General features: G+C 48.0%; 1 protein-coding gene across 2 annotated transcripts in view; it reads right to left on the minus strand.

Moving 5' to 3' along the window:
* Positions 1-2: 2 nt before the first annotated feature.
* The window catches only part of LOC308196565 (solute carrier family 23 member 1-like), a 31,906-nt gene continuing 13,648 nt past the window's right edge, over positions 3-18,260 (minus strand). Inside the window, exons 4-12 of one of the 2 annotated variants that reach the window (XM_080595701.1) lie at positions 16,722-16,881; positions 14,878-15,059; positions 12,395-12,515; positions 11,880-12,036; positions 11,451-11,704; positions 8,339-8,503; positions 7,502-7,610; positions 6,367-6,462; positions 3-5,205 (exon numbers count right to left, since the gene is read on the minus strand). In XM_080595701.1, the coding sequence (XP_080451827.1) occupies positions 4,937-5,205; positions 6,367-6,462; positions 7,502-7,610; positions 8,339-8,503; positions 11,451-11,704; positions 11,880-12,036; positions 12,395-12,515; positions 14,878-15,059; positions 16,722-16,881 (1,513 nt within the window). In that variant the 3' untranslated portion in view covers positions 3-4,936. The remainder of the gene's footprint in view (positions 5,206-6,366; positions 6,463-7,501; positions 7,611-8,338; positions 8,504-11,450; positions 11,705-11,879; positions 12,037-12,394; positions 12,516-14,877; positions 15,060-16,721; positions 16,882-18,260) is intronic. The other variant, XM_080595702.1, reaches the window with a different exon arrangement.

Below are 18,260 nucleotides of genomic sequence, written 5' to 3' on the forward strand. Positions count from 1 at the left end.
CTCCCAGCATCCTGCTAGTGACTACTTTCCTCTACTATTTTTCATCTTGGGCTGGCAATGAAAAAGGAATTTCTTTGCAGAGAGTGAGATGGAGCAGCCAGGATTTGGGGCTGAATCCAAAAGGGCTGGGCTGTGTCCCAGCACTGCCTCCTACGTAGGCTGTGATGCACACAGCTGTGTTCACCCAGTCATGTGGAGATATTGGTGCCAAAGTGCAAGGAGGGATAACTCCTCTGGAGCACGTCTCGTCAGTCTGGTTGAGGCTGTGGTAGTACTCACAGATGGACACTTGCCAGGCTGTTCTGTGAGGGGAGGTCCTGCCTTGCAGATCCTGCTTGGGTTTAAGAGCTCTGAGTTCTCCAGAGCATGACCTTGTCTTTCCGTCACCTGTCTGGTGTGCTTCATGTGTACAGGTTGTCACTGCCTTGGTGCCTTAGGCAGTGCTGACTCTCTGTCCTCCTCCTCTTCATTCCTAAATATCAAGCATATATTGCCCTGTACAGTCTGAGTTTTGGGATGCATGCTGGTTGAAATACATGTACAGATTTTGCAGGGGAAATTTTTGCAACAGTTTTTAAGTTGTCGCCATATACTATGCAGATGCGTTCCCTTGATCATCACATGGGAGAGCTTCTGATGCTTCACCAGGAGAAATTTAGGTTAATATGGGCTGAATGTGAATGTGGAACAACAGGTGTGTTCAGGTAGTGTGAAACTAGGAAATAACTACTCCAAATGGTAGCAAGCCGTGTGGGAGGTGTTTATGAGGTGAAGGAGAGTATGATGAGCACCTTACTACAGTTCATCCTGTGGCACGACCATGTTAGCACGTTATTGCTACCTGTGCACTGGCACCACTTCGTTCAGTGCTCACTGGTTGGTCTTGAAACTTTATGAAAAATCTGGAAAAAGCTAGCAGGCTACTGGGGAAGGAGGGGAGGAGTTTGAGGCAGGAGGGCAGCAGGAACGAAGGAATGGCAGACATAAAAGCAGCCATAGGAGTGAGGCCATTGCAGAGGTTTGGGCAGACCAAGCTGAACAGAGTGGAACCAGGTATGTTACAGCTCTGCTACAGCGCGGCAGCTCCTACATATTGCAGTGTAGGAACACACTAGTGGCTATAACGTAGGGCAGACCTACTGCCTGGCTCACGTCTTGTTAGCTGTGAAAATGAGCCTCTAATTAGCTGTTCTAGAGCCAGTGCAATTAGGTACAAGCCAGCGCTCATCACCAGCTCTCTTCAGCCAGAACAGCAGGAGTGTCTGCCTGGGCTTGGCAATTAGCTGTGCGCACCTCTGCAAAGCTGCAAGCAGGGTGACAAGCTGGGTGACCCCACACCTGCCTGAACCAAGCTCGTCTTGCTGCACTTTGGACTAATCAGGAGCAAAGGGTAATACAGGTGGCAGGTAGCTCGCTGTTCCCCAGACAATCCAGAACAGCCTTCAGGTGTTCAGCTCTACACTTGAGGATCCTCTGATCTTCATTTATTTTCATTAAGGAGCAAATAAACAGAAGCTGTGTCACTGCAGTGCAGAGCCAAAGCTGTTGCCAAACCTCAAGTGGCCACATGCAGCTGGGGAGGAGTGGTGGCCCTGCAGCCTAACCTCTGTCTGCTTCATTTTGTAATTCAGAAATGTCTCCCTGAGGCAAAAACAAAACCAAAACATACAACAAACACACCAGTGGGGGGATTTTAAAGGGCAATTATTAGCCTGAGCTTGAAATAGGGACATAACCTGCTTCCGAAAACTGCCTCAAGCCTCAGCAGCTCCAGACACGGCTGCTCGGGACCGATGTGCTTCCCCTGCACCGCTCTGCGCCTCCTGGGCTTTGGGGCGTGCTGTAAGGAAGAAGCCTTACAAAAAAAAGCCAATTGAAGACTGTAGGGAAGGGATGCCATCCTGAGGGACCCGGGCAGGCCTGAGAGGTGTGCCTGTGCGAGCCTCATGAGGTTCAACAAGGCCAAGTGCAAGGTCCTGCACCTGGGCTGGGGCAATCCCAAGGACAAATATAGGATGGGTGGAGAATGGATTGAGAGCAGCCCTGAGGAGAAGGACTTGGGGGTGTTGGTTGATGAGAAGCTCAACATGAGCCAACACTGTGCCCAAAAAGCCAGCTGCATCCTGAGCTGCATCAAATGCAGCAGGGTCAGGGGGTTGAGGGAAGTGTTTCTCCCCCTCTGGAGACCCCACCTGGAACCCTGTGTTCAGCTCTGGGGCCCCCAGTACAGGAAGGACACAGAAGTGTTAGAGCAAGTCCAGAGGAGGGCCACAAAGATGATCAAAGGGCACCTCTTCTACAAAGACAGGCTGAGGGAGCTGGAGTTGTTCAGCCTGGAGAAGAGAAGGCCCCAGAGAGACCTTATGGCAGCCTTCCAGTGCCTAAAGGGGCCTACGGGAAAGCTGGGGAGGGGCTCTGTGTCAGGCAGTGCAGTGACAGGACAAGGGGTAATGGCTTGTTTAAAGCCATTAAAAGAGGGTAAAAGCCAGTAGAAGTGGGCAGATTTAGATTAGAGGTTAGGAAGAAATTCTTCACTGTGAGGGCGGTGAGGCCCTGGCAAAGGCTGCCCAGAGAAGCTGTGGATGCCCCATCCCTGGAGGTGTTCAAGGCCAGGCTGGATGGGGCTTTGGGCAACCTGGTCTGGTGGGAGGTGTCCCTGCCCATGGCAGGGGGGTTGGAACTGGATGGGCTTTAGGGCCCCTTCCAACCTAAATCATTCTGTGATTCTATGAGTCATTTTTATAGGAAACCTGTGTTAAATAAATATATAAATAAATATCTCTTAAGTATAAAGCAAATACAAACCTCTGGCATTTGCCAGGATTCTAACATACCTTACAAGGAGAAGCCAAAAGCCTAACAGCTCACTTCCACACGTGTGCTACAGCACAAGTTCAAGAGTTCTGATGTGTAAGACTGTGGGTTTATGTGCTAGGTCCCCTGGAAGTATAGGCTGTCAGCTTAGAGGAGTGGGCAGAATTGTGGAGGACGAAGATGATACCAGAGCTGAGATGCGTAAGACTACTCACCTCTGTAAAATCTGAGCTGGGCAGGGATCAGATGTAGTTAAATGTGCTAATTATTTTTTCTCCCGAAGACATACAACCACAATCCTGAATGGAGGTGCTCCAACCTGCCAGTAACATCAACCTGTCTATACCATATTGTTTCCTCCTTTCAGACCCCAACGTACGCAATAGATTGATCTATTCAGACTTCATTCACTCCCAAAGCGAAGACACCAATATAGAATCAGAGAATCATTTAGGTTGGAAAAGACCCTTAAGATCATAAAGTCCAGCCATCACCTAGTAAAGTCCACCTCTAAAACGTGTCCCTAAGCACCACATCCACACAGCTCTTAAATACCCCCAGGGATGGTGACTCCACCACATCCCTGAGCAAAACATTGCCCCTTACCAATAAAAGAACATATCACTAAAGCTGCAGGATGGGATTAAAGAACCAGATGGTAATAGGCGTGAGAAATAAAGACTTTTAGGGGACATCATATCGCGGTGGAGAGTACAGAGAAGATGGGGTCAGAGTTTTCTGAGAGGGGAATCAGTGCCAAGAGGCAACAGACACAAGTTGAAGCACTGGAAATTCCAGCTAGACATGAGGGAAAATGTTTTTCGCTATGAGGGTTGTCAAGCACTGGAAGAAGCTGCCCAGCGAGGCTGTGGCTCTCCATCCATCCATAGCCTGACTGGACACAGCCCTCTGCCACCTGGGCTAAGGAGGAGGGGTTGGTCCAGATGTCCTCCGGAGGCCCCTTCCAGCCCAAGTCACTCTGTGGTTCTTTGTATACTACCTGCCACTCGCTATGGCAATCACCCTGAGAAATATCATTGCGTTGTATATTTTATTTATTTTCCCCCAAAAATATCTAAGTATAAATCTCAATGCAGGAAACACAAGCTTATGTTACAGCAATGCTATTACATGCCACCAGCATGTGCAGTCACATATTAACAGGCTAAGGCTGGTTCTGCTGACAGCGGGAAGCAGCAAGAATCTGCAGGCTGTTTTCCAGAGACGTGGTTGTCACCACACAGTCACCAAACCAAACAGGCATGGTGGGGACACATGGACCATAGCAGTAGCAGAAGTATCTCAGATTACAAGCAGAAGAGTTTTCTCCTTCATCTCTGATGGAGATTCCTTCATCTCTGTGCACTTTGGTGCCCCGGGGAAGCTGCTCCCCTGAGCCTGCTCCCAGCACCCCAGGTGGGATTCCTTCCAGTTACACTGGTTATTGCTGACGATCAACAACCTAAGTAAGGTCTGCAGATTCCCCCTGCTGGCTAGGGACAGAGAGGCACTGTCAGAAGACATTCATCCCATTAAACTTAGATGCCTCTCTTCTAGCAACGTTCATTTGACTGACTTTAAAGTATCACAGCAATGAGGTGAATCATGGCCTAGAGGTGCCTGTTTCTTCCCTTTGGCCAGAAAGAGGTTTAAGTCTGAGAGGTGAGCATTGCCATTAAAGATTTTTAAGGTGGGGGTGGTAAGCCTCAGCCCAAAGGATGCCTGAGAGTGGCAGAGGGCCCACATCAGGGATGCCTTCTCCTGTGGCCTGGTGAGCAGCCAGGATGGGGGAAAGGAAGAGCTTTGCTCCAGCTTAACAGCTGTTCCTCAGGGTCCCCGAGGATCAGTGCAAGGAAGGAAAGTGAGCAGCCTTCCCAGGCATTTCTTGGGCTTTCCCAAAGCAGAATTATGTTCTTCCTAGAGTTGGGCAGGCAGGAGTAGGGTGGAGAAAAATGATTCCCTCAAGGTCACCAGTGGCACTGGGGGCAGAGCTAGGAAGAGGACACTGTCATTCTCTTGCTTCAGCCTCTAAGAGATGCCAGCTCATGTTCAAATGATGGGAGCAGCAGACATGCTTTTCAGACCTCAGCTTGAGAGACGAGTTCACCTTCAGGCAAGGTGCTTATATCCTTGTATCAGCACCTATCTCTGAGTCTCTTTCTGAGCTTGCTTTATCACTGCTTTCTTGTCCAGCAGCCTTCAGTTCATCCATTTTCTTGCTGCCAGGTAGTCTTTTGGGGCAAGCTGGTAGATACCGAAACCAAGAGACAGCACAGTATTTGGTGCCTATGCCAAATGGAAGATCGTAGATCTTGGAAATGAGCTGAGAGTTGCCCGCCTCTCCCCTGTGGCTATGCTTCCATGCCAGGAGTCCCCGCTCCTCCTGTGTTCCTGTGAAAGCAAAAGTAAGGTGCTTGTGTTTTGACCACTGAAATGGGTGTTCTGGACATGCAACTGCCTTGCGCACTCCACACCTGGCTCTCAAATCCCAGCAGACCCACTAGAACATACAAATCCCTTGCACTTAAACATTTCTTGCTCCAAAAGTCTTCACAGAAATCAGCTAATGAGCTGCTAGAAAACACCAGTCTTCCTGCAATGGCTTCCAGGTAAGCAGTCTTCTCCACTGCTTTTTTAGGTTTTCACAGACTATGGGGGATGCAAGAACCATTCAAGGGGCATCAAAAAGTGCTAGAAAAGCAAGGCAGGGTGTTAACTGCTCAGATACTGTGGGGTGAGGGAATAAGGTTTAGCTAGCAATTACCAACTGCCTGTAATTGTTGCAGCAACTGAGTCCCTCTTGGGAAAGGGAGTGAACACACCTGTAAATTCTGTAAATTCTGCCCGGAGGAGCTGAAGATCAAGGGTACAATAAAATTAATGAGCCAAAAGGATATTGGCTTTTCAGTAATTCCGAGTCAGTAAAAGAGCCTGGTTAACCGAGTGCCCTTCCTGTTCTGTTTTTGCATCAAACCTGAGATTTTCCTCTCCTATTCTTACACCATTCCTCCCCAGGCTTGATGAAAATCATAGGGTCTTTGCTGGCTGGGAGGGCCAGCTGCAGGTCCTATATCCTAACTTTGGTCATCAGCCTTTCCTGCTGCTTTCCACTGCTGTGATACAAATTCAGCCTTAATTTCAGCAGCTCTCATAAGCAGGCACATGTTAGCACGTTGTCTAGAACTAGGGAAGAAATATTTCTTCCAGTGTCCCTGCAGTTGCCTTCCTCTCTCCTTTCAACATGACTCTAGGCTAACATTTTCCGTAAAAGACATTTTTCCTAAATAAACTTTTCCTTAAACTGTATTGATCTTGAAAAACAAGTCCTTTTCTTAGAGGCTGCCCTTTTGCAACCAGAGACCATGGCGTTGATGGGCTCCTTGTCTCTCCTGTTCCTCACCCATCTCCAGGAAGAGTTCAGTGTTGTGGTGTTTCATGGTTGCTATCACAACTCTTACCCATAGAGCAGTGGTAATGAAGACAAAAAATGCTAGGAAACAAACCCTAGGGCAGGCTTGAACAAGTAGCTTAGCTCATTTCAGCAAATCCTACCTGGAATGGTGTTATCCAGGATAAACCCCAGTAGTCCACCCACAAACATGCCAGTGGTAAGGAGCACCTGGATCACCTGGTCCAGCTGGATGATACCTAGCAGAAAAACAAAGCTTTGGATAGTGGTGCAAAGAGACACATATTCAACCAGCAGCACAGCCGGTGCCAAGAGGCTGTAAACTGCATGCTTGTTTAGGCAAGACTTGCAAATCCCAAAGCACAGCCTGAGATTTGGCAATGGGAGAGAGGTTGACCTCACTGCCAGTTTCAAACCTATCATTTTATTCTGCATAATTATTCACCGACCCAGCTGCAAGTGAGCAGCAGATGACTCAGAAACAAGTTGCAGATCACAGCACTATCCCCCCCCCCAAATCCTTCTTCTACTCCAAAAAGGTTCTGAATCTCCATGATATAATGCCAAGCAGCTCCCTACAAGAAAATGAGCTGCAGTTCCCAAAGAAATATTGGGAAATTTAGCATGAGATTTCACCACAACTAAATGAATGTGTGTGATGTCTTTCTGTGAGGGCTAATACACACAAGAAAAACAGCCCAGTGACACGGAGCATCTGACAGACTGTCTACAGAGCATGAGATCTGTAGGCCCAGCTTTTTCAATGGCCCACCCAGCATGCCATATATACCTTAAGAGATGACACTATAGCCTTTGTGACAAAGATGTGAATCACATGAGACACAAGGAAGGGGGAACTGTTGGAGGACCAGAAATCTCAGTACAGTGAACTTAGAAGAGGAGCCTGCTCCTGTGTTTTATTGTGTGTGTGAGCATGTAAGAAAGCCTCATTCGTGGAGATCATGATCAGGATTCAGCCCTAGAGTATTCTCCTACCCAAGTACTCATCCCAGATACATGTCCCAAGGAAGGGATCAGCAGTGCTTAGCCCAACAGGAATCTGACAAGGTGCAGTCACTGGTACTTCCACAGCAGAGCTGTGTGTCAGACCAGAGGACAAGAACAGCACTCCCAGAAAGCAACAGTCAACAGTCAAAGCACAGCTTTCAGAGATTTGTATGGAAAAAATGCTTTTAAAAAATTATCTGGATCAGTCTGTGCTTCAGTTCTATGCTACAGAAAATGTTTCTAAAATAACAACATGCTATCACTTCTTACCTGTTTCTAGCAGCGCACTATTTTTGTTTGCCCAGTTGGGAACTGTGAGGCCAGAAAATACAGAGAATCCAAATATAAAGATGTTTCTGGAGGAGTTCATATCCGTGTACTGCACAGAGAAATTGTATACATTACTATTTGCCATTTGGAATTACCAAAATCCGTGGATTGCTGTTGTGTTAGTGAGCCATGCTCAGATGTACATACAAACCCAATGGCAGGTGTTAGAACAGGAAGTTCTGCTTAAAGCTGAACCAAAATTAGCAAATGCTTTCAAAACCGCATATGGCATACACCAGCATTTTTATAGGGCAGATGCAGTCAGATGGCAAAGCACTCCATGATCTCCAGCTGAGACGCTGGGAAAAGCTGTGATTCAGCCATCAGCGCTGAACAAACCGCTGGAAGAGTTGGAAATGAAACCCTTTTACTGAAGCCTCCTGCCCAGCTTGTGTCCTCTAGTCAAAGGGCTGTCCCCTAAATATACATTCCTATAGGACATGAAGAAATATCATCTATAGGCGCAGTGACAGAAATGCCTCCCTTGCTGATAACAGCTGCCTTGAGATAAACCATGTGACTGGGACGAGCAGCCCTGGCACTACGGGGGCATTAGTCATCCTGCTGCCCCAGCTGATAGCAAGCCTTTTCCCAACCAGGAACCTGTCTGTGATTTAGTTTGTGTGTGTGCGTGCCCTCATCTTCACCCGAGGAACTGCCAGTACAAATGTTTGCATTTGCTGCAGCACAGCTACGTCTGACTTAGGCTGGTAAGAATCTGGCCTGAAGCCAAAGTCATCTACCCTAGGGATGAAACAGCATGCACACAGCTGATACCTGCAAATTGGAAATCCCCACTGCTGTGATAATGCCAAACATCACGAGGAACATGCCTCCGATGACAGGGGTGGGTATGCTGGCAAACATTGCCCCGACTTTCCCGAAGACGCCGCTGAGGAGCATGGTGCAGGCGCCGGCAACGATCACCATGCGGCTCCCGACCTGGGGCAAGAGGAAGAGGAGGCAGTCGTGCGCTGGCACAGCCAGGCAGGGGGTGGCAGCGCCAGTCAGTGTGGACCTGCTGGGCAGGGCTTGCACCTCTGACCGAAGCACTCGGTGTTGCCTTCAGTTCCAAGGTTCGGACGCAGCTGCTGGTGAGCCGGGAAGTTCTCACCGTGTGGAAAGTCCCTGTAGCTGCAGACTAGGAAACGTTTATCATAATAGGCACTCCAAGAACAATCAGGGATCCCCACCTATGTACTTTATGTTATCTTCTTCCTTATTGCTGCCAGGACTTAAATATTTTGCTGTGAAACAAAAAGCTTATTAATAATGTAAGAGCAGAGTAATCCCCGCACACCGCTTTGCTTTCTCTCCGGCCCAGAAATGTCCTGGCATACCCCCAGGCTGGCGCTGCAACCACCCAGTTAATTCACTGGACAACGCTTCCACCAGGGGTTAGATTTCCATCTAAAAATGGCTTTCAACTAGATGTCCTGCACCAAGTCATCCATTCCCGGGGGACAAAGGTGGGAAGGCAGAGCTGGCCGCGCTGGCTGCTTCCATCCTGAGTTCTTGGATCTAATACATCCTTTCCATGATCAACTACAGAAGTGGGGAAGTCCCTTGGTCTGCCCCCTACCCGTCATCACCCATCTAGCTTCAATAAAAGCAGCTCTCTCTCATTTTTTCCCTACGAAGAGCCAGGGGGTCATTCTTAGTCTGGCACTACAACTAAAACAGGATGAAGCACCAAGCCATGCCTTTCATTCAGAGTTGTTAGAGTATGTGAATAGGGAAGAGAGCATCTGCCAAACAAAGGGATGAAAGAGACATTTATGGATTGCAGAAATTAAACAGAAAAGCAGAAATATTTATTAGACTTTCAATTCAAGATAGGCCTTGCCACACCAAAACTTGGACAGCTTAAAGAATCATGTTAAGATTTACAGTTTTCAAGTCATAGGCTGAGAAATTCTGTAATCCTCTGCAAACAATTCATAATTCAATTAATTATTTTAATCCTTCCGTTGAAATATCTGAAGAATGTCACTTTTCTTTCAAGGGCATTTTACAAATGCTTTCAACAGAAACATTCCCAGTAACTAGTAGTGTCCCTTTTAAAATATCTTTAAAAATACTTTAAAGGCACATATTTATGAAACACTAAGTATTACTTAATTGTGAAAGATAAATGAATGAGATTTGGTGGGGAGTTTCAAAATAAAATCATGCATTGCCTTCAGGTGCACTTTTTATATTCTTTGGCTTAAAACCTTGGGACACCATTACCATCAAAACAGTAATTTAATAAAAGCCAGAAGAGCTATTTGTTCCAGGATTAGAATAAAGCTTCAGATTCTTCTATTGCCAAAATTGTGAAATGTCAAATTACCCAATATAAGGAGTTGGCCTTAAAGGCAAATTAACTAATCCACTGATACCACAACTGGGAGCATCTGCTTCTAAAGCCTCTAGATTAGAGTTTGTTTCAATTATGTCAGGAAAACAAGAAAATTGGTTGATTGAAGAAACCACACAGTTCTCTGCTACATATATGGTGATTCTGAGATCTTTACCCCTCGTTAAAATCCTCCTCTTATTTTCTGGACGTGAGAGCTCAGTACTGGCATGCTGGGCTTGATCCAGTAGCTTAAACGCAGGTGTCTGGTGCCATTTAAGTTGCTGGATCTTGGCAGTTTTTGGCAGCTTCTCCTTTGCTTTACCTGACAGCCCCTGTGTATATCTGAAATATCCAAACACATTTCAGGTAGTGCTGGACACCTGTGTTTAAGCAAAGGAAACAAGTCCCTTGTGTTTCGTTTTGTGATGGAAAAATATATTTCCCATGTAAAAACCAAATGAAATGGAATCTGCCTTGTGCTCTCAGCATCACCACCTATCTCAGTCAGAGTTGGATTTAAGACTGAGATGAGACTTCTGGTTTCTTAAGTCTGAACAAGGTGAGCAGAGGTGGGATCTAAGGGAACTCTGCTGAATCAGCAAGGATGGCATGTCTATCTGAAGGGCTTTGGGAACATGGGGAGAAGGCTTGTCCTATAAACTGATACTTGTGAGTCCGGTCACTTCTGCATTACGATCACATCAGCAAACCACATGTCATGAAAGAACAGGCTCAGGTGTATGGTCAGTATGCACCAACCACATAGTGACAAGGTCAAACACTGTAAAAAATGGTTATTGTGACTGAGGTTTATAAAATCCAGTGAAATAACTAAAATTATAGAGTGTGAGCCGTAAGTCAACTTCTGCATTCATTTACAGACTCACAGCTCTGCTGACATGACATAGCTTGTTTGACAATGATTTTAAAATGTTTTCAAGTGGTTGCTGGATGTACCCATCCTCTGGCTATAAGTCTTAGTGAAAATCTATGATCTGATCGTCAAGCTTATCTATCTCTGGAAATTTCTCTTCCTTATAAGAGCAATAAGATACTCAAGGAATTCACAAAACTTTATAGAGAAGTAAAAACATAAAGTATTTGGCACCACATTTTATCCTCTCCTCTTTAAAAATATCTAAAAGAAGATGGATAGACAGACAGATAGGTAGGTAGACAGATAGTCTTTGGACTATTCAGTCCTTAGGACATTTCCAGAGTAGGTCAGTAACATACCGCCCTTTAGTCTTACAGAAGCCTAGGCCAGGAGCCACGAGTAACAGCAGCTTGTACTTCTCCCATATACAGACCATGAGCAGCAAAAGAGGGACTGACAACCTGTGCTATGGGTTTCGTAGCACCCTGAGGTGGTCACCAAGTGCCTGTAGGCAGCAGGCACATTTTCAGGTGGCAGTCCCTGCAGAGGTGGGCTAAGATCGCTTCCCAGCTCCAGTCCATACCCCCCCACAACACACCCGTAAATGCACCAGGGAGGAGCTGCAGGAGGCCGAGAGCACTGCAGTCACCCCGCCGCACGAGGCTCACCTTGGTGATGCCCAGGGCCCCCACGTTCTCGCTGTAGGACGTGGTGCCGTTCCCCGTTCCCCAGGCCCCGGCCAGGAGGCAGCCGATGCCCTCCACCCCGATCCCGCGGCTGACGGCGTGCTTCGGCGGCGGCGGGGCGCCAGACAGGCGGGCGCAGGCGTAGTAATCCCCCATGGACTCCAGCATGGAGGAGATCACCCCGGCGAGGATGCCGAATATCCCAGCCAAGCTGACGGTTGGCACTCCCCACTGGCCTGCAAATACAGAGCTCGATTCAGGCTCAGTTTACACTGAAATCTACTGAAGGGGAAGAATGATAAAGGTATTTGTGGGTATTTGCCTCATTTTTGGCACTTGTGGTGGCCATGAACCAGGTGGGGAGCAGCAGCGAGAGATGGGGGAGTGGAGTGCGGGACCACGCCATGGTACCTGGGTAAGGGATCCGGAACCAGGGAGCCCGAGACAAAACGTCCCCGCGTGTGTCAGTCCGTGCCAGGTAGCCGTAGGCGGCGGGGTCCCCAGGGAGGACGTCGGTCACTGTCAGCACGTAGCAGAGCAGCCAGCTCAGGGACAGCCCCAGCAGCACCTGCCCGTCACATTCAGCAGCCTGGTTAGGGCACACCTGCATCGCTGGTGAGGCTGGGCAGGGCCTGGAATGAGCCCGGCCCCTTCCCCATGCACATGTGTGCGTGCACGTGGGATGGCAGGAGAGGGACAGCACAGCAAGGGTCCCAGCGGCCCTCCCTCCCACCCCGTGAGCAGGGCGGTTGGGACCTTCTCTCCTTTTCCCCTTCTCCCCTTCTCCCTTCTGTCCCCTCGCAGCATAGCCTGTGCCAGGAAGCGTTCAGTCCACTTGAAGCGAGTGGAAACAGCCCCAGCAGTCTGGGCTGGGTGAGGCTGGTCCCTCCGCCATGCCGCACAGGTGGCCAGGAACCCGAACGTACCGGGAAGATCTGGAAGAGGTAGACGGGGGAGAAGTGGCACTTCTTGCCTCTCTGGTACGACGGCAGTGGTACAGGGATGTCCTTCAGGTACTGAGAGAACAGAACTATGAAAAAAATAGTCCTGGGAGGAGGGAAAACCAGACCATGAGACAAAATGGGTGCCCAGCTGCCCACCTGTCCCCACGCTAACTGAAGGCCTGGCTACCCAAAGATCCAGGACTCCAGAGGACCTCAAAAACAGGCTCTCAGCACCGAAGGGTGGCTCCAGCAAGGCTGGGGCAGAATGAGCTTTCGGTCATACTCTACTAAGGGCTTGTTCTGATGGCTACAAGGTGCAGCCCCTCTCCCATCCCTCATGTGGGATTGAACCTCTTGGCAACGGCAGCACAGAGCTGCACAAAGACACACTACAGCATACAGCCAAAGGTTACCAATCGTAATTCAAAGCACTCACTGAATGACTGGACACAGAACATCAGAGGGGGAACCAGTTTCCATTCCTGGTTTCTAAAGCTGCAGAGCCCAGACCGACTGCATCAGTGCACGTTTTGTGCATTTGCACAAAGGGGCTCAGCACCCTGATGAATCACTGCCGAGCACTCGTCTATCTTTGGTAGGTGTCACTGCTTATTATTCAGGTTGCCTGACACATTCCATTAACAGATGCTATTTTCAGCTGCTTATAATTCTGCCTAACTTTACCCATTCAGGATGAAAATTTCCATGGAAAACATCTGCCTCGGGCCAAATATTTCTGAAGAAATATATCCTAAACCTATTTAGAAGAGTGATGTTCAGGAAATAGACATAGTATAGCCTGCGTTGAGAAGGTCATTATGCCTTGAGCAGTGGTAAGGTCTGCCTGTGACCTGCAGTAGAGATTTGAGGTTTAGTAAAATTTTTTCTATGGGGAGATACATATTGCTCTTTTTCACAAAACTCTGCTCACGTATGATCAGTCTGTAACAATGATCATTCATCCCAGGTCCCAAGTACTCAGCATAAACATCTCTGATTTTAGCATTTGCAGGCTCTAAAGATTGGGAGATTTTTTCAGGAATATGTCTGGGCCTCGCCAACTGATGAATTGTGTATGTACCATCACCATGCGAGCAAGTGAGCACACACTAACCCAGTTTCTCAAGGCAACAAAGGGTATCGCCCATTATCGGGGCTCTGGGATGTGGTGGGGGCTGGACAGTAGGGCTGAGCGCACAGGGCTCATATCTTCTACCAACTCCACCAGCTCCCTCTCCCTTTCCCTAATGGCACCAATGGAGAATGGAAGAGGCAGCAAAACAAGACACAACCCACATGGCTCAGAGCACAATCATCAGGTTGGGGCAAAGGAGTCTGAGTCATGAAAGAAAGGACTGGGATCAGGGAACAGAACAAGCCAGAGATGTGGTGGAAGAAACAATGCTGAAAGGGAAGCTGGAGAGCAGGAAGACAGGAAGGGTTTGGGGTCTTACGGTGTGCTGGTGGAAGAGATCGGTCAGGTGGGGAACTGGATGTGGAGAAGAAAGGTAGCATTGGGGGCCTGAGAGTGCAGGTGTGGGCAGGCAGAACAGAACCAGCAGTGCCAGGAGAAGTGGAGCTAGGAGCAGAAGCCCAGTCTGGGGCTGGATCATGACCCTACAACGGTACGTTGCTTTCCCAGGGCTGCATTCAGCCCTGACCCCTGAGTCGCCAAAGGCAGCTCTGAAAGCACTAGCAAACTGTTACTAGCAAACTGTTATGGAGGATAACAACCTGCTGCTGTTATATGCTAGCCTGAGCTTAACTCTGTATTATAGATCTGAAAGTGCTAAACCTGCAGGCGAACCATGCAGTGGACCTTCTATTTTCTGAAATTGTTTCTGAAGTACCAACAAATTTCTGCCACCAAGCACATTTGTACACTCATGCACAAAGGCACACACACAAATAGCCTTGAAAGAAAGCTCTTAACGGTGCAAAGCCACATACACACAACGCAGACATTTCCAGAGCCCCCCAGGCCCTCTGGGGAGAAAACAATTCCTCCTCATGGTGTGAAAACAAGACAAGAAGCAGCAGCTCTTTTAACTTGAGGAATACCTAAGCCTGGGTGCTCAACTTTGTTATTTTAGAAATGCCTTTTTAATTTAAATAATGGGTGTGTAAGATAACGTGCATACACAAATACAACAGAGAGGCCCTCAGCAATGACTCACAGGAAAGACTTGTTTCTCTATTGACCTATGAACTTTGGGTTTTCATTATATCAGATGATTTTAAATCAATTTTTGGTTTTGCTTTGTTGCTGGTGTTGCTGAGGTCTCTAAGTTCTTTGGGAGGTAGCTATGCCATGCTGGTGTCTTGCACAAGCCTGCTGGATGTTAGTGCTCAACAAATAAACCTTGAACTCAAGAGAACCCTGCTACCAATTTTAACATCTGATTTCAAATTTGAGGTAGGCAGTTTGTGTACACTCAGCTTTCCCAAGGGGAAGTGAGACTTACATGAAGGCTATGCCCCAGTGCTGCCCAGCATCATTTCCAGCCGAGTCAAAGAGAGGTAGTGCAACCAAGGTGATGGTGGGGGCAATTGTCAGGGGCCCGATGAATCTTATCAGAAATCCAATCAGGCCAGAAAATCCAACGAAGATTTGAAAGCAGGAAGCTACAATGATAGCTCCTTGTACCTGGAAAATTGGAGAAAAAGAGCAGAGGGTGAATGGAGCTCCAGCTGCTAAGCCTTTTTTTATGTCGGTGCCAAACCAGTGTGAGAGCCAGGCTCAGACTCCACAGATGGACCAGTGCAGAGGCTCTCCTGCTGGCTGCAGCGCGGCTCAGCTGAGCAGGACATGTGGGGAAGGACCACCAAAGTACCAGTACATCAACTCCCACCTTGGCTGAGGGATTTAGTCCTCACCAGGGCTAATTTTATTCCAGAGACTCCTCCAGCCTGCCCTTTGTGCCATCCAAGCATGCAGCAGCTTCCCTGCACCCTCTTTTTCTGCTCCCCCAAAATGCAGGAAAAAAGCTCTTGCTCTGAAAGTGGGAGTAGAGCCATGGCCTCCTCTCACCCCCAGCTGGGAAGGGCTTGGGAAGTTTCAGCACACTTGTAAGACAGGAGGGTCATGACAGCCTCTGTTTTTTCTGAGTATCATTTTCCCTCCAGGGACACAGTTATCACCCTGAACTTTTCTGTGTTTGACAATCACTGTTTAAGTAGCCGGTGATCTGTCCTGAAAAGCCATTTGCTGCTCATGTCACCTCCAGCTAGGGGACTCTAGGGTGAGACTGCTCTCTGCCTTTGCAGATTTGGTGATAAACCAGGCTGAATCCCCTGCAGTGCTGAGCACCTTCTTTCATCCCAGTTCCAAAGGGAAAAGAAACACCGGGGGCTGGGGATGAAGCACCCAGCCTGAAAGGAAAGATAGCGGCGTCCTTATGACAGAAGAGGTTTTACATGTATCAGTAGGGATGGCAAGCTGCTCTGCACAGCAAATACTTTGTGAGCTCACAACAATTCCCAAACACTTTGCAAAGCATCCCAGTGTAGAGATCGACAGAGGCAAATTTAGTCACTTACCCTGACAAGGCGATAGATGTAAAATAAGACAATGAGATCTCTGACCCTTCCTCCTCTCTTTTGACTACCCAAGAATGCATTTTACTGTAATATTTACAGTATGTTCTGCCTTCCATCTCTTTTACTAGGTTTCATGTGCATAGGCAAGGTCCTTTCATTAGAAACATCTTCCCTGTCTTCCTTCCCCAAGGTCAACCACACTTCATGGAAAAAGGATCTGTCTGCACAAGTGGAATTTTGCAGGGACCATAATCAGCCACAGACTCTATGCCCCCAGTTCAACAGCATCAAAACTCCTGTTGGAGAAGGACTCTTTATTGGAGGGACTCTTTATCAAGGAATGTAGTTATTGGACAAGAAATAATGGCTTTAAACTAACAGATGGTAGATTTAAAGTAGATATAAGGAAGAAATTTTTCACTCAGAGTGTGGTGGGGCCCTGGCACAGGCTGCCCAGAGAAGCTGTGGGTGCCCCATCCCTGGAGGTGCTCAAGGCCAGGCTGGATGGGGCTTTGGGCAGCCTGGTCTGGTGGGAGGTGTCCCTGCCCATGGCAGGGGCTTGGAACCATGTGATCCTTAAGGTCCCTTCCAACCCAAACTATTCTGTGATTCCATTCTATGAAAACACCAGAAAAGCTATAACAGGGTGAGGGCTTAGTTCCGCTGTGGATGGAGCATTCCCAGCACTGATGTCCCTGCCATGTTGAGGTGCTTTTCTGAAAGCAAACAGCCTTGATGAAGAACAGGTGCCACTGAAAATGCAATATACCTCTCGCATCCGTGTCTGCCAGACTTCAATGAACTCCGGTGAAGAGGCATTCACCAGAGTGGCGTTCTGCGTCCAGGCAGGGCACTTCCACTTGGGGAGAGACAGCATGGCCAGGGTGGGGGTCAGGAATGCAAAAGTCCCTCCTTGAATAATAGGCAACCTGGAAGGAGAACAGTGGGGAAAGCTGAAAAGTGAGAATGCTGGAATCCCAGTTCCATAAGAGTGAGAGAAAGAAAAGCAAAATAATTAAAAAAAAAAATCAATCTGCTCATGGCCACTGACAGTGTTTTTTGAACTGTTCTGGCAAGTCTCTATCACTAACAATGCTTGGGAATTGCTGCCCATTGTGCTTAAGAGCAACAACCACGATGGGGAAGCGGATTGGCTCTGGAGTCAAATTCTGCTTTAAGGAAAAATTGTCCTCCTCAGGTGTGACTAGGTCACAGGGCTGCATGTGGTAAAACAGCAGCCAAAAGAACAAGTTGGAGGAGGAGAGAAGAGCAAGGAAGAAAGATGGTGAGACTCCGAAGAAAAGTTTAGCATTGACCTAGGCCCAAATCCCACCAATATCCAGTTGTTTCCTCTGTTCCCTTGAGATGCCTCATTTTTCTTCGCAACCATCTTACAAACACAAGCACATATATATGCTGGCTGCTCCCCACTCCATAGCCATCCTCAGACTGGGGTCACTGGAAATTGTCACTCAGCTTTTACTAGACTGTTTTTTAAAGCTAAGCCCTCTGCCCTGTTTCCACTGACACTAGAACGGAATGGACACAGCCAAGAATGGAGCTCGGAACAAGCCAAGAGAAGCCTCCAAGGCACCTTGGCTTCATTTGCTCAGAACGCATCCCTGGGAGCAGCTCCCAGAGCAACCTCTCCTTGCCCCAGAAACTCCTGTGGCACCTGCTCAGAAAAGCAGTAGGCCAGCGATCCACGTGAATGCTTCTGCAGGGCACAAATTTCCCTGCATTTCCACCATTCACCAGAAAGCACAGGAAAATGAAAGGTGGCATAGCTGTAACAGCACAACTCCTCTGCCACCTGAAACAGATATTTATACCACTGCAATTACTCATGCCATGTATAACCAGAGCACTGTTAGAACTTAGCCAGTAAGTTATATTTGCACATCAGTCATCCATGGAGTTACTTATCTATGGCATCCATCCAAACATGTTGCAGCCTTCAAAGAATTTTGCTGGGCAAGGCAAAAACAAAAAAATAAGCAAAAGTCACGGAAGGACCAGCACCACCACTGTTGAATTAACAATAGCTTTTTTAGCTCCCGAGTTCCTGGTGCCTCGCCCCTGAAGCTGTTTCACAGCTGGTGCTGGTGTGGGTGGGCTAGTTGGAATTTTGGAACAGGTTGCCCAGAGAAGCTGTGGGTGCCCCATCCCTGGAGGTGTTCAAGGTCAGGCTGGACAAGGCCCTGGGCAACCTGATCTAGTGGGTGGCACACCTGCCCATGGCAGGGGAGTTGGAACTAGATGTTCTTTAAGGTCCCTTCCAACCCAAACCATTCTGTGATTCTGTGAT

The sequence above is a fragment of the Anser brachyrhynchus genome (genome assembly GCF_964034855.1).
Source record: "Anser brachyrhynchus genome assembly, chromosome: 1".
NCBI classification, from domain to species: Eukaryota; Metazoa; Chordata; class Aves; order Anseriformes; family Anatidae; genus Anser; species Anser brachyrhynchus.